A 15705-nucleotide genomic window follows, 5' to 3' on the forward strand; every position below is an offset into this window, starting at 1 on the left:
CCAGCTGTGCAACACTCAATGCTCCTTTCTCTCTCACCACTCTGTGCCAGATGTGCTGCACCAAAGGAGAAGCACCGGCTGAACAGGCTTCTTTCCACGCTATTTCTTATTCTTCCATCGTGTGTGATGTGACTTGCTCCCTGGTAAGTGTGCTTCGCGTGGCAGCCTTGATGTTGCGTCTTTTCCAGCGAAGAACGCAAGAAGCGGTGGGGGAAGCTTTCCGCCGAGGCCTGCCTGGAACCTTCAACGGGCTCTTTCCGGCGTTAGGTGACGACCTTTTCCAAGGCGTTTCAGTCTTTCAGTATCTACAGTTTTTAAATCTGTTTTTCTATTTTTAAATCATTACATTGCTATTGGTTTTTATTTTGGGTTTAAACTGTAGTTGTAAATGTTTGTTTTTTTTAAAAAATTATGTTTATCGTGCTGTATTTTACGGTTTTAATTAAGAACATCAGAAGAGCCCTGATGCTGGATCAGACCCAGGGTCCATCTAGTCCAGCACAATGTTCACACAGTGGCCAACCACCCATCAGCCAGGGACCAACAAAGCAGGACATGGTGCAACAGCACCCTCCCACCCATGTTCCCCAGCAACTGGTGCACACAGGCTTACTGCCATGAATACTGGTGATAGCACACAACCATCAGGGCTAGTAGCCATTGATAGCCTTCAGCTCCAGGAATTGATCCAACCCCCTTTTAAAGCCATCCAAATGGGTGGCCATCACTGCATGTTGTGGTAGTGAGTTCCATAATGTAACTATACGCTGTGTGAAGAAGTACTTCCTCTTATTTCATAGAATCATAGAATAGCAGAGTTGGAAGGGGCCTACAAGGCCATCGAGTCCAACCCCCTGCTCAATGCAGGAATCCACCCTGAAGCATCCCTGACAGATGGTTGTCCAGCTGCCTCTTGAAGGCCTCTAGTGTGGGAGAGCCCACAACCTCCCTAGGCCACTGGTTCCATCGTCGTACTGCTCTAACAGTCAGGAAGTTTTTCCTGATGTCCAGCTGGAATCTGGCTTCCTGTAACTTGAGCCTGTTATTTGACCTGGATCTCCCACCAATCAGCTTCATGAGATGATCCCAGGTTCTAGTATTTTGAGAGAGGGAGAAAAATGTCTCCCTTTCCACATTCTCCACACCATGCATAATTTTGTCCACCTCTATCAGGTCTCCTCCAAGCTAAACAATCCCAGCTGTTGTCACCTTCCCTCACAGGGGAGATGCTCCAGCCCCTTAATCATTTCAGTTGCCCTTTTCTGCACTTTTCCCAGCTCCATAATATCCTTTTTTAGGTGTGGTGCCCAGAACTGTACACAGTATCCTAAGTGTGGCCGCACCATAGCTGGCCGTTTTATCCTCAATTCCTTTTTTTATAATGCCTAACGTGGAGTTTGCCTTCTTTACAGTGGCCGCACACTGGGTGGACATTTTCATGGAGCTTGTTGTGAACTGCCCAGAATGCTTCGGCTATTTATGTAATAAATAAAATAAAAACTATCTGAATCCCGCCAGTGCAGTGCAGAAATTCAACCTTGCCTCCCTCCCGATGGAGGGTTACGGCTGCAAGGAGCCTGCACTCTACTAAGCCATGGCCGCACTGACTATTTTTGGTGGGTCATATTGCCTCACACAGCCGGCCCACACCACACAGTCCGCCTGTTCATACAAGCAGTCGAGCAACCTTGAGCGATCACAGTTTGGACAGATACAGGCAGAGTAAAAGCTCTGTTACGGTTCTTTCTCCAAGCCCCACCTGGTAGAAAGACGTTAGAACAAGCCTTAGTAGTGCGGTCAAAGCAATCCATTTCTAAGCCCGCAAATGTCGCAGCCCCTCCGAGTCTGACCTTAAGTGCAAATGCCTGAAGATCCGGAGTCAAAGGCGCCAGCCCGCCCTGTGCCACTGGCGATGGCTTTGCATAGAGCATTTCCCTCTCTACGATTTCATTCGGAGCCGAAAAGGGACGAGAATACAAGGACCAGCGGCCAGGGCTCGGAGCGGGAGGAGCGCGTGGCTTTCTCCCAGCCTCGCGTGCTAGAGGAAGCCAAAGACCGGCTAACAGCCAGCTCTCCTGGCTAAGCCGGAGCTGTGGAGCAAGCTGCACTTTGCCGCTCCTGGTCTTGAGGACTCACCTTTGATGATGTGCCGAACTATTTTGATGGAGCTTCCCCGCATGTTCAGAATCTGGTGGACTCTCTGACGAATCTGGCCAGAGGAAAAAAGGTACAGAAAGCTGCAGTCATTCTCATGGAAACAGAGAACGGAAGAGCCGCCCAACAGCTGCAGCGGCTTTGAATTTTCTGGGAAGCAGCTTGGCTGAAAAGTCTTCTAAGTCCTGTAGCTCTACTCCCAAAGCCAAAACACCCAGAGAGGCTTTCTAGAGGGGTACCAGAGAAAGCCAAGCGCTCAGCCAGGAGACGGCGGGTGTGCTGAGTGCACCGAACAAGGGAGGCGACTGGCAATGTGGGAAACCCACGGAGGCCTCCAGGTCCGCCCAACCCACCTCTGCGGCGGCGAGGCGGACGGCTGCGTGGAAGGGCACCTGGGGTGAACCCGCCGGTGCCTCTGCCAGCCTGAGTCTACACGACATCGATCGCCATGCACAACATTGCCTTGGCTGCCTCCTACAACACATGGAGGCCCCGAGAAGCCCGATCGCCAGGCGGGGGAACCCAGGGCCAGAGTTCAGTCAGAGGACGTGGGAGGGTGGGGCCAGCAGCGTGCCAGCAGCATTCTGCCCAAGAGCTCTCGTTTTAATGGCGTTTGTTGGAGTCGGGAGGCAGGTCTGATGCAGCGCAGCCCCACAGACCGCCGAGGGTAAGTCACCCTGGCTCCCGTTTTATGGGCAGGGCACTGAGCCTGAGTGACTTGGCCAACCCAAGGCCCCTCAAGGAACACACGGCTCTAGGCGGAGCGGAACCAAGGCTGAATGCTAGCTCTTTATCCACTGGAACTCTGCGCCCCACCTGCCCGAGGCTCCCCAGTGCTTCTGGCAGGTGAAGCAGGGCCCAGACAGGGTCACTGCTCACCTGGGGAAGCGAGGACTCACGCCAAAGGGCGGGCACTGAAGGCACGGCTCCCACCACCCCAGTTTTGAAGGCGTAAAGGGTGGCCTTCAGCACTGGAGCCGATTTGTGGCAGGCAGGCAGGCAGGCAGGCAGGCAGGCAGGAGCAACCCGGTGCGCCAGTCTCGAGGCCACTGCAGTCTGTGCAAAGGAAGTGCCTGCGAACGCATCCTCCTCCCATGGGGCACACGGTGAAAAGCTCCACAGGCCAAGGAGGGGAGGGGGAGAATTTGGACGTGACAGACTTCCCCCCTTCCCGACTGCTGCCCACTCCAGTGGCTCCCACCTCACCTCCCTTTTACTGCCGCCCTCCCAGTGCTCCCAGTCCAGGCCTTGCCAAGATTCCACATTCCGCGACGGAAAACTCAAGGAAAACATCGCCACCACGTAAAATAAGCCAACCGAGCCATTGATCCAGAAGCGCGGAGTTCACCTCACAGAAGTGGGAACCCTTCTAGCAGAGTGCTGCCGGAGCGCAAACCCCGCCTGGCTGTGCAGCAAACCTGGCACGCTCACGGCAAGAACGCCCCGTGGGGCTGGCAGCGGTCGCAGCGCCCTCTCACCTGCGGGATGCCGGCATTGCAGATCTCCGCCATGATGTAGCAGATGAGCTGGAGGACAAAGAGTCCAGCGTCCAGGCGGCGGAGGTAGAACTCGTCTTCCATGTCGTCATCAATTATCTCTCCACGGCGGACCATGTCCTGGAAGGAGGAAGGCAGACGGTTGGGTCAAGGGGAGCTGAACCAATACTGGCATCCTCAGTTTCGGCGTAGAATCCTAGAATAGCAGAGTTGGAAGGGGCCCACAAGGCCATCGAGTCCAACCCCCTGCTCAATGCAGGAATCCACCCTAAAGCATCCCTGACAGGTGGTTGTCCAGCTGCCTCTTGAAGGCCTCTAGTGTGGGGGAGCCCACCACCTCCCTAGGTCACTGGTTCCATTGTCGTACTGCTCTAACAGCCAGGAAGTTTTTCCTGATGTCCAGCTGGAATCTGGCTTCCTTTAACTTCAGCCCGTTGTTCCGTGTCCAATAACGGGCTCAAGTTAAAGGAAGCCAGATTCCAGCTGGACATCAGGAAACTCCTGATCTGTATCTGACTCCTCAGATGCAGAGGGACACTCCGCCCTTACAGCCTTCATCACGCCAACCCCATAGGTGCCAGTGGCTACAAAATCGGGCAGTGGCCTTTTAAGAAACCAACGGCTTCTTGTGTGTGTGTGTCTAGACTGCAGGTCTAGATCCGCTGGCCTTTATAAGGCTTCAGAAAGTCTTGGACTGTCGCTGAGTCGAGCGCTCTCTCTGACTGAGCCTCAGCTAGCTTGGAGCTAACCAAGGTCCTGAAAGACCCTGCCTGGTTTAACGTTGCTTTGTGCTTCTGCAAAGGATGGGCCCTGGTCTGTCGTGACCAGACGTGACCTGATTTAACCCAACTTGGCCTGACGAGACAGTCTGGCCTTGACTTTGCCTTAAAAGGAGATCCAGGACAAATGAAAGGAAGGACTTCTTCACACAGCGTATAGTGAAATCATGGAACTCACTACCACCGGATGTAGCGATGGCCACCCATTTGGATGGCTTTAAAAGGGGGTTGGATAAATTCCTGGAGGAGGTGAAGGCTATCCATGGCTACTAGCCCTGATGGTTGGGTGCTATCTCCAGTATTCGAGGCATTAAGCCTGCATGCACCAGTTGCTGGGGAACATGGGTGGGAGGGTGCTGCTGCACCATGTCCTGCCTTGTTGGTCCCTGGCCCATGGCTGGTTGGCCACTGTGTGAACAGAGTGCTGGACTAGATGGACCCTTGGTCTGATCCAGCATCAGGGCTCTTCTGATGTTCTTGTTGATTTTGGCAGACTCCCTTGGATTGTGATGGAGGGCGGGTGGTCACAGGAGAAGCCTTTCTGGGCAAAGAGAATCAAGCAATCCAGAGAACATTTTCTTTGCTGGCAAGGCCAGGAGACCGGGCTGGTTAGCTGCACATGACCTCCTGATGGGAGCAGGCCCCAGAATCGTTACTGGATAGGAGTCCGGAAAAAGCCCTGGCAGGGTCAGTTCTAAGATCCAGGGCAGGGAACAGGTAGAATCGGGAAAGGGACAGGTAAAGCAAGAACAGAGCTGGTCCCAGGCTCGAGGCAAAGCTCACGGGAGTGGGGAGAGACAGAAGTGCAAGACCACATGCTTTGCAAGGGCTGCTAGAAGGTCATAGACCCAACACAAGTCCTGGCTGTGCCTCATTCTGGGTGGAGACCAAGCCCTGGCAGTGAAGCATCAGGAGGAGGTAGAAGGGGTGGGGGGTGGGGAATCCGTTTTCCACCCAAGTGGCCCCTGAAATCCCTGCCACAGGGATTCCGAGGCCCATCCTCCCTCAAATCTCCTGGGTAAGCCTGCCTGGTCGCCCTCCACTTCCTGGCCCTGTGCCAGCACTAACTCATGCCACAGGTGACCTTTTGCTATCCTCACACTGGAATTTTGTTTTGCCAACCTGAGAGCTCCCTGCCGCTTGCGTGATTTATTATACAGGGGCGCAGCAGGTGGGCACGCTCCTCTGGAGCAATATTTCCTCATTAGAGAGCGAGCGAGCGAGCGCTGTACCTGCATTGCTCAGCAAGGAGACCCTCCTCCTCCTCCGTGCGTGTGTGCATGTGTTGCAGACAAAAAACTGTAAGCAATCTTGCGATGCTACAGCGGAGACCGGCTTCTCCTGGCTTGTCCAGACCCAATTAGCGGCTCCAGAGGCCACACAGGCCCCAACGGCTGCCTGCAAAGTGCTGAGGAGAGCAGCAGCCAGGCGGAGGAGCCGAGGGAGGGCAGCGGGGGGGGGGGGGGGGCTCCCTGCCATTGCTCCTTGGGTGACGCATGAAAGGGTATCTGACGCTCCTTCACTGTCACACACGCACACGCCCAGCCCAACCCACTGCCCCTGTTCCGAGTCCAGACGCAAATCCCCCGTGACGCAAGACCAGGAGTGGGCCATCTTTTGGGCTGCAGGCACATACGGCAATTTGGAGGACTATCCTGGGCACGACACCCACACGGCAGCCTGAGGAGGCCGAGGCCAAGCAGCCTGCCCCAAAGACCGGCTTACAAGGCAGCAGTGGCGTCTGAGCCCCGACCCAGACTTTTCAGGGCTTGTTTTGCAGCAATCCCAGGTGCTAGTAAGAAAATATGTTTGCTTGTTTGTTTTTTAAGTGGGGGGGGGGGACACCTTGGCGGGCACCAAGAAAGGAATCCTTAGGCACAACGGCGCCTGCGGGCCACCGCATTGTCTACCCCATATCTATTCTGTAAGCCAGACCTGCACAGCGCATGACCAACCCCACCTTCGAATGAGGCGGGCCAGGGCCTCGGTAACCCCAAGGCAGTGGCACAAACAGGGTGCGTGTGTTTCTCCCCGGGTGCCAAGGCCTGAGAATCATAGAATGATAGAATCCTAGAATAGCAGAGTTGGAAGGGGCCTATAAGGCCATCGAGTCCAACCCCCTGCTCAAGGCAGGAATCCACCCTAAAGCATCCCTGACAGAGGGTTGTCCAGCTGCCTCTTGAAGGCCTCGAGTGTGGGAGAGCCCACAACCTCCCTAGGTAGCTGATTCTATTGTCGTATTGCTCTAACAGTCAGGAAGTTTTTCCTGATGTCCAGCTGGAATCCGGCTTCCTTTAACTTGAGCCCGTTATTCCGTGTCCTGCACTCTGGGAGGATCGAGAAGAGACCCTGGCCCTCCTCTGTGTGACAACCTTTCAAGTATTTGAAGAGTGCTCTCATGTCTCCCCTCCATCTTCTCTCTCCAGGCTAAACCTGCCCAGTTCCTTCAGCCTCTCTTCATGGGGCTTTGTTTCCAGACCCCTGATCATCCTGGTTGCTTTTCTTTACCTGACTGCAAGAGCTACCAAAGAGCGCAGTCTGGTCAACTCTGCCACTGAGCTCGCTGCTGCCCCTACTGCACTCCAGGCCTGGCTTGAGCCCGCCTGCACCAATCCCTGGACCTAGCTTGGTTATGGCCGGTGCCAGCTTCCTTTCCCCCCCCCCCCTTGTTTTTCCGATGGCAAGATTCTGGCCCTCCCTCCGGCAAGCCACCTGTAACCTCTCCTGGCTTCCCCACCCTGCCTCTGCCTGTCCCCCTCCCTCTGCTGAGAACCTGCAGCCAGAGGGGCCTGAATTCTGCCACCAAACACCGGCAGGAGCGTCGCCGACAGATATCAGCCACAGCGGGAGCTCCTCCCGTCAGCCGTGATATCTGCCCATCTGCCTCGACAGCTCTTGAATTTTTAAAATCCGGACAGCGAGGTTTCCGGAGCCATCAGCCCTGCCAGCTCAAGCTGACATCTGAAACGCCGGGCGCACGACACCTGCAATCCAGGCGAACGGCTGATTTGGAGGCCGGATCTGCTGATTGCACAGGCAGCCAACGGGGAGGCCTTTCTCTCTCCCCCCCCCCCCATGCGAAGTGGAAGCCTCTCCGGCAGTGCTGACAGCGGGACGCGAAGCGCGAGCGCCAGGAAATTAAGCAGCAGCCACTCGCCAGGTGCGCAGGAAGCAGGAGTGCGCGGAGCCACGGTGCCATTTTTAGCCTTGTTAACAACTGCTGCCGCTCCATCCCCCCCCTTCAAATGTTAATCCGCTTCCAGCACAGATACCAAACAGCCGCCCCGCCGCCCCTCTCCAAGCCGTCAAGATGAGGATCTCCAAATGAGGGCTCAGGTGCCAATCCCTTATCTGCCGCGCGATGCCCCGTGCTGATGGGAGAAGACAGCAATAAGATGGGCTTCCGTGCAGCTAGAGCGAGCGCCTCTCACACTAATGAGGCTGGACTGGCAGGGAGGGAACGGCCAGCGGGGGCTCTCGGAGGCCGGGGAGTGGGGCCGGCCGCGGCCACTACCACCACCACCACTGCGAACAGCAGAGAAAGTGCCTCTCTGCGACCCCCAAGATTCTGTCCCAGTCGCTTCGTCCAGGGCATCAGGATCTGCCACAACTGGAGGCAGGGTGCTGGGTGCCCTGGATGACCCCAGCACCAATGATGTTTCTCTTAGGAAGCCGGGGGGGGGGGGGTGTCGCACCTGCGCAGGGAGTGAACACTTGCTATATCGGGGGTTAGGAAGGACTTTCCTCCTCTCCTGGCAACCAGGAAGGCTGCGTTGCCTCCCTGTGCAGGTCGTGGCACGGAGGCCTTTGCTCTGCACGATGCCCCCCTTTCTGCAGTGCGTCCTTCCGTGGCCATGGGGTGTGGCGGTGGTGCTGAGCGTTCAGCTGCTCTGGGCAGGAGGGATGCATCCGGCGAGATCGGCCTTCCCCAAATGGGTGCGTTCTGGATGCCTCGGAGTTGTAGCTCAGCACTCCTGGAGGGTCCCTGGTTGGGGAACACGGGAGCAGACCACGTCCGCTCACGGCCCAATTATTATCAGCTGTCACAGCGACGGAGAGGCTGCGAGAGGACAGCAAAGGCACATGAGCGGCCCTTTCTGGAACTTGGTGCAAGGCGGAGTGACGGTCTCCTAGGCCAGTGCTGCAGGGCTTCCACCACTGGGTTTTCCCTGCTCCCACCAACAAGAGCCCCCCCCACCCATCGCCAAAAATCGTTTCCAGGTGGGGAGGAACGAGGGGCGACTCCCAGTCCAGGACACTGACCTTGAAAGGCCAGAAAACGCCCCCCGCCCACCCCAAAACTCAGGGGATCTCCTGCTAAAGCCCAAGCCCCCCACCCCGCTGCAGGGAGCCTCCCCGGCAAACATGCTGTGCTGCTACTCGAGGGAATAGCAAAGTGGGGAAAGGGGGAGAGAGGTCTCTGCTGCACCCCTGCGGAGGTTTGAGAGACGGGACATTAAGGGGGAACTTAACTTCCCCGTAGAGGAAAATGAGCAGGCCTTGAAGGGGGGGGGGAAAGGCTCTCACACGGCACGTGGAGAGATCAAACGTGTGGCATTTCCCCCGCATAAAAATGCACCCTGCATCATGGAGAATGCAGTAGGCTACGCCTCTCCCCGCGTGCGTGCGCTTGCACACGGAGTTTTGTTTTTGCTTCTTAATGTAAGGAAGCATTCAAACATGCAATCAACACCTTGCAGCATGCAATGGCTCAGGCACAAGCGGATACGTGGGAACGTCTCTCTCTCTCTCTGAGTGTGTTTCTTCTGCTCAGCTGGTTCAACTTTCCTTCAGCTGGGTGGGCAGGAACAACAAGAAAAATGCCCAGTGGTGTGTGGGACCCAAGGAGAAGAACAGGCCCCGACTCACGGCTGGCAAGGCCGGTTGTGAAAGCCGAGAAAAGCTGCAGGGTTGCAAAGGGACCCAAAGAGGCCCCTGAGCGCAGAGGGTTCAAAGCGCCGTGCTGGAGCGCAGGCCTGAGCTGGAAGGTCCACTGAAATGGTCAGCAGGGCTGGGGCAAAGGCCTTCCCTGGAGAGAAGCACACAGCAGCCGTGCTGGGTCAGACCTCGGGCCTCTCTCTCTCGCCCTGCACCCTGCTCCCCACAGTGGCTGATCAGACGCCCCAGTGGGAAGCCCACAAGCTCCCACTCATGTCCCCCCCCACTCCACCCCCAGCATTTCAGGACACTGGTGGCTCTTATTCTCCATCCATCCGTCTAATCCACTTTTAAGCCATCTACGTTGCTGGCCGTCACATCACCTTGTGGTAATGATGGTGCTATATAAATTAATAATAATAATAATAATAATAATAATAATAATAATAATAATAGTAGTAGTAATAGGGTCCACTGTCTGATCACGTGTTGCGCAAGAAGTCCTCCTTTTTGTCTGTCTTGAATCTTCCACCGTTCAGATTCACAGGACGACCCCAGGAGCCACTGCCTGTCAGAACCCAGAAGCCTTCCCCAACCTGGCGCCCTCCAGATGTTTGGGACTTCAGCTCCCACTATCCCCAACCAGCATGGCCAATGCTCAGGAATGCTGGGAGCTGCAGTGTTTTCCACTACAATAGGGAGCACCAGGTCGGGGAAGTCTGGAGTAGACATTCCTGGACCTGACTGACCAGAGCTGTGCAGAGCACTGAAGCCACAACTCTTGGTACAAATGTCATGTGTGTGTGCATGCGTGCGTGTGTGCGTGCGTGTGCGTGTTCCCTCCAGCACCTAGCACAGGTAGCAGTGGAAGGCCACTGGTAAGCAGCCTCAGCCTCAAAAGCTTAAAATGTGTTTCAAACTGGATCAGATGCTCACAGCTCTCACACCTGAGCAGCAAAACCACAAGCCACAACATGTACCCAGGCTGGCCGGTCAGGCGCCGAATGCCAGACACGCGATGGACAAGGCTGAGCGAGGAGAAGGGCTGCGCACGCAACCCCTGCATCCCCAGCCTGCCTGCCTGCCTGCGCGCAACCATAGAATCAAGGAATAGCAGAGTTGGAAGGGACCTAAAAGGCCATTGAGTCCAGGCCCCTGCTCAAGGCAGGAGCCAACCAGGTGGGCTCCTGAGCTGTGCCGGCTGGTCCAGTCTCACTCACCCCTCTGTGTCCCCAATTCCGAATCACAAGGGCGGGAGAGGCCACACAGTAGGCGCAGCAAGGCCTCGCCCTTCTCCTGAGTTGTCTCCTGCCCCCCAAGCTGTTTCACACTGCTGCCGGGGGCTGGGGGGGTCGGTCGGTCAGCCACGGAAGCCGAGGGGCCACTCCGACACCTTCTGGCTCAACCCATCTCGGAGCTCCGGAACGGAAGGTCCAAGGGGCTCCGACCAGCCGGCGAGGCCTCCGTGCCGTGCAGAGGATGGCGCCACGTCCCTCGCACGTCGCATTAGCCCCCGTCATTAGCATCCGCCCTCGATGCCACGCCGAGAGATCCAAGCCATTTGCAGCCGCGTTGAAATGCCAGGTTAATTCAAATCCCCCCATTTAAGCTATCAAAACCTCCGGACGCGGCTTCCCTTCCAGGCGCCCTGTTTCTCCCTTTCAAGGATGGAGCGACTTAACTGTGGCACAATTAGCATCTAATTTGTAAGTCGTTATGGCGCAAAGTATCCGGTGAGAACGTTTTATTGAATAAACCTGCTGAGCATAATTTTCTCACGGAACTAAGGAGAAATGCATTAAGCCATCTCCTGCCTCGGCCTCCCATTTGAGGGGATCACGGCTGCGGTTCTATAATTACGCCTCGTTTCAGAGGGAGCTAAAAGCTGGGGGGGGAGCGGGGGCGGGGGGTTGTCACCTTTTCCCAAAGAAAGGATGGAAACAGCCGGGGGGGGGGGAGATGAGGTGTTTTACCCACAAGCCACTGTGTTGAGAGTTCCTGGGCTGTGTCCGTTGGCGAACGAAGAGGAACCCAAACCGTTTCCCTGGCTTCCTGCAGTGCTCCAGGGGGGACCCCCACACTTTGCTTTTAGGGGGGGGCTGCGTGGCTCTCTGCACCGACACCTGCCTCCCATTCAAAGAGCTCCCATGGGCACTAGGGCTGCCCCATTCCCTTCAGTCCCACAGAAAGCACTCCCGTTAATTCGCCACCGTTGAACGGAATGTCGCACACGGGTCAACTGGTCAAGCGCCGCTCCTCTGAGGCGGAGACACCTGAAGAGCTGTGCCCGGTGCGGTTTCAGTGTGGCCAGGCAGGAGGCAGATCAGCTTTTTTTGCCTCATGAACGACATTTCCAGCACTCCTCATAGAATCCTAGAGTAGCAGAGTTGGAAGGGGCCTACAAGGCCATCGGGTCCAACCCCCTGCTCAATGCAGGAATCCACCCTAAAGCATCCCTGACAGAGGGTTGTCCAGCTGCCTCTTGAAGGCCTCTAGTGTGGGGGAGCCCACAACCTCCCTAGGTCACGGGTTCCATTGTCGTACTGCTCTAACAGTCAGGAAGTTTTTCCTGATGTCCAGCTGGAATCTGGCTTCCTTTAACTTGCGCCCGTTATTCCGTGTCCTGCACTCTGGGAGGATCGAGAAGAGATCCTGGCCCTCCTCTGTGTGACAACCTTTTAAGGATTTGAAGAGTTCTATCAGGTCTCCCCTCAGCTGCCTCCCTAAGAAGGGCCCAGTGAGAAAGATCCGGGCAGCAGGCGTCATCGCAGCACGAGGCGACAGAAAGACAAGAGACCATCACCTGCCTATGGCCAAAGGCCCATCTAGGCCACCGTTTTATTCCCACGGGGGACAACCAGATGCCGCCACAGGAAGCCTGCAAGCAGGACATGAGGGCAACCGGTTTTATTGTTGCCAGCTGCCTCATGTGGGCTTCTGCCCTGAAAGGCGGCCAAAAAATGTTCTGGATGACTAACTAGCCACATTCCCTTGCTGCTGCTGCTGCCGCCCAGCGCCTGGCATTCAGCAACGTGCCGCCTCTGAGCCTGCAGGGAGCAGGCAGCCGCCGTGACGAGTCGCCACCGACGGCCCGAGTGGAGGAAGGAAAGGGCACTTACATGCTTTTCTCCTTCAATCTTCTTATCGGCAGCCTGCATTGCATCCAGGTACTTGAAATATAACTCCATCAGCCGATCCACCTGCCATGGAAAGAGAGAAGCGGAGAGGGGGGGATCCTGAGCACCAGAAAAAGGAAGCCGGCCCATGCCCACGCAACGGTTCCGTCTCCTCAAGACCAAGGAGCCAGAAAGCCAGAGAGAGCTCTGCATTCCGCCGTGTTTCATAAGATCGCATCTGAACTAGACACGGAGTTTGCTCTGCTCGCTGCCCGCGGGGCCCTTTGGATTCAGAAGGCGAACGGCCCCAAGTGGCCAGGGGTCCGGCAGACTCTCTCACTGGCGGGATTTGTAGCACGAAGGCCTGGAGCTGCAACAGCCCCGGCAGCTCCTAAGCCACCTCCGCGTCTCTTCCTTCCACTCCCTCGACGTGGGGCTTTGCATAGCCGCTCCCCCAGACCGGCCTTGCCCCGGGGCTCCCCTTCCTTTGCCCGGCACCTGGCCCAAAGCGCGTCGCTTCCTTCCCTTGAGATATGTCGTCTCTAGAGCCCAAGTGGAAGAGTTCTACACCGGGGGCCCAGCCGGATGCTGCTGGCAAACCCACAAGGAGAACAGGACAGCCATCGGCTTCCCCTGTCCCCCAGAGACAGGTACGCTGCCCCTGACCACGGGGCTTTCCTTTAACAATCACGGCTAATAGCCCACGAGAGACCCAGTGGGGGACAGGAGAGTTTTTAATTAAAAGAATGCCAACAGCAGAATTTTAAAAGCCATTTGGGCGTATTAATTGCTGCTCCCTGCAGAACAAAACCAACAGGAGCCCCGTGGGACCTGTCTTGCCAGTCCTACCATAAGTGTCTACACTTCCGCTTGGCTCCCTTCTAGTAGGGCATTCCTGGTCCACACTGCTACGCTGATTCACTTTCAAAACGGACCCTTATTTTGAGTCGTTTCCAGGAGCACTGAAAGCGCCACCATCACAGACCTGGCGAAATGCTGGCTATTAAATGGGCAAATCCCCCTTTGCAAGGCAGCCCCCCGGGGGGGGGGGGACACACCGCTGCTGCCAATGATCCACACAGCACTGGCGAGCTGTGCACATGGGGGCTGCCATTCACAAGGGGGGATGAGGCCAGACGTGGCTGCCTGCACGAGGCTGCTCTGGGGGGCGGGGTGGGGCGGGGCGGGGTCTTTAAAGCAGCCCTAGAGTCACCTGGAGATCTCATACGCCACGCCACACCCTCAACCCACCGCTCTACCTTGAAGCGAGGTAAGATGGCCACCTGGGGAACTGTTCCGGCTCAGGCAGTGTGGTGCAGTGGTTAGAGTGCCAGACTGGGACTCAGGAGATGGCAGCTCCTAGCCCCCACTCGGCCACGGGAGCCCACTGGGGGACTTTAGGTGGCAGAGGCAGATCTGCATGACGGGGCAGAAGCCCCGCTGAAAGAGGATCTGAAGGGCAACGCGGGGACCGTGCAGGAGAACCGCCCCGTGGATTGTGCGACCTAGATCGTCAGTGGAACGTGCGCGTGTGTAAAGGGGCCACTTGGATTTCCACCTGCCGATAACCACGGCAGCCTCGTTGCCCGCGCCAAACCCCTGCTCACTCCCAGCTGCCCCAATCTCACCTTCTCGCTGTCATTCTCCGTGAACTTATTGAGTAGCCGCGTTCTCTGCTGGCCTCTCAGGTTCCTCAGCAGGGAGGCCAAGATGGAGCAGACGTGTTCTGCGGACAGAGAGAGAGAGAGAGAAAGGCAGATGCAGGTCAGGGGTGGGGGCTTTCTTTATTTTTAATTTCTTAAAGGACCCTAAGTCGCCTTTTAGAATCATAGAATAGCAGAGTTGGAAGGGGCCTACAAAGCCATCGAGTCCAACCCCCTGCTCAATACAGGAATCCACCCTAAAGCATCCCTGACAGAGGGTTGTCCAGCTGCCTCTTGAAGGCCTCTAGTGTGGGAGAGCCCACCACCTCCCTAGGTAACTGGTTCCATTGTCATACTGCTCTAACACTCAGGAAGTTTTTCCTGATGTCCAGCTGGAATCTGGCTTCCTTTAACTTGAGCCCATTATTCCGTGTCCTGCACTCTGGGAGGATCGAGAAGAGATCCTGGCCCTCCTCTGTGTGACAATCTTTTAAGTCTTTGAAGAGTGATGTCATGTCTCCCCTCAATCTTCTCTTCTCCAGGCTAAACATGCCCTGTTCTTTTAGGGCAAAAGCCCCCCACGAACACGGCACTATCCCAGTCCCTGTGCGTTTCACAGAAAGAGAAACAACCCACCCACCGGAGCGACCCCAAAGGTACTGCATTGGCACATGACGGGAATAAACTGGGTCAGGGAGCGGCTCCTGCCCCAAGCCTCGGCTCCATCCACAGAAAGGCCTTTGTGCCAGGCAGAGCCACATACAAAAGCAGTGCAAAATAATGAGCTTTTTTGCCTGCTCTGCAGCCTCCCGGTTTTGCTGACAGGTCGAGTTCAATGCAGCACAAGCCTTGGAAGAGAGGAGGGAGCGTGGCTGGGCAGGAGCGCCCCGAACAGAAACTCTTCTTCTCCTCTCTTCACGCTCCACCTCAGGCTCTTGCTGGCAAGGAGGCAAACTGCTCCTTGCCGTTGTCCCTCCCCACCCACCGCCTTCCGGCAGGGCCTCAAGGTGCCAAAGTCAAGGCAGCTGCACAGACTTCCTTTAAGCAGACGGGTTCTTTCTTGGAAGGAGGGGGGGCTCGCAGCTACGGCTACTGACCAGGCGCGTACATCAGAAGAGCCCTGATGCTGGATCAGATTAAGGGTCCATCTAGTTCAGCCTTCCTCAACCTGGGGCGCGCCAGATGTGTTGGACTACAACTCCCAGAATGCCCCAGCCAGCTGGCTGGGGCATTCTGGGAGGTGCAGTCCAACACATCTGGAGCGCCCCAGGTTGAGGAAGGCTGATCTAGTCTGTTCACAGAGCTGTCAGCCAGGGACCGACGAAGCAGGACATGGTGCAGCAGTGCTGTAGAAGACCCATTTACTTAATTTAAAACTCCCTATACTGCCTTTCAATGTAAATACTTGCAAGGGGACTTGCACAATAAGAAATAAAGCAAACATGATCAGCTCTTTTGGGCTGCATTAATAGAAGTATAGCTTCCAAATCGCGTGAGGTCCTGGTTCCTCTCTATTCGGCCCTGGTTAGGCCTCATCTAGAGTATTGCATCCAGTTCTGGGCTCCACAATTCAAGAAGGACGCAGACAAGCTGGAGCGGGTTCAGAGGAGGGCAACCAGGATGATCAGGGGTCTGAAAA

At 56.2% G+C, this 15705-nt stretch overlaps 1 protein-coding gene across 1 annotated transcript in view; it reads right to left on the bottom strand.

Annotated features, from left to right (window-relative positions):
* The window catches only part of CTNNBL1 (catenin beta like 1), a 124061-nt gene that overhangs the window by 3247 nt on the left and 105109 nt on the right, over positions 1-15705 (bottom strand). The window contains exons 12-15 of the mRNA XM_063147497.1: positions 14052-14149; positions 12427-12507; positions 3633-3770; positions 2137-2209 (exon numbers count right to left, since the gene is read on the bottom strand). Coding sequence (XP_063003567.1) covers positions 2137-2209; positions 3633-3770; positions 12427-12507; positions 14052-14149 — 390 coding nt within the window. The remainder of the gene's footprint in view (positions 1-2136; positions 2210-3632; positions 3771-12426; positions 12508-14051; positions 14150-15705) is intronic.

Source organism: Elgaria multicarinata, chromosome 1 (genome assembly GCF_023053635.1).
Source record: "Elgaria multicarinata webbii isolate HBS135686 ecotype San Diego chromosome 1, rElgMul1.1.pri, whole genome shotgun sequence".
Taxonomy (NCBI): Eukaryota; Metazoa; Chordata; class Lepidosauria; order Squamata; family Anguidae; genus Elgaria; species Elgaria multicarinata.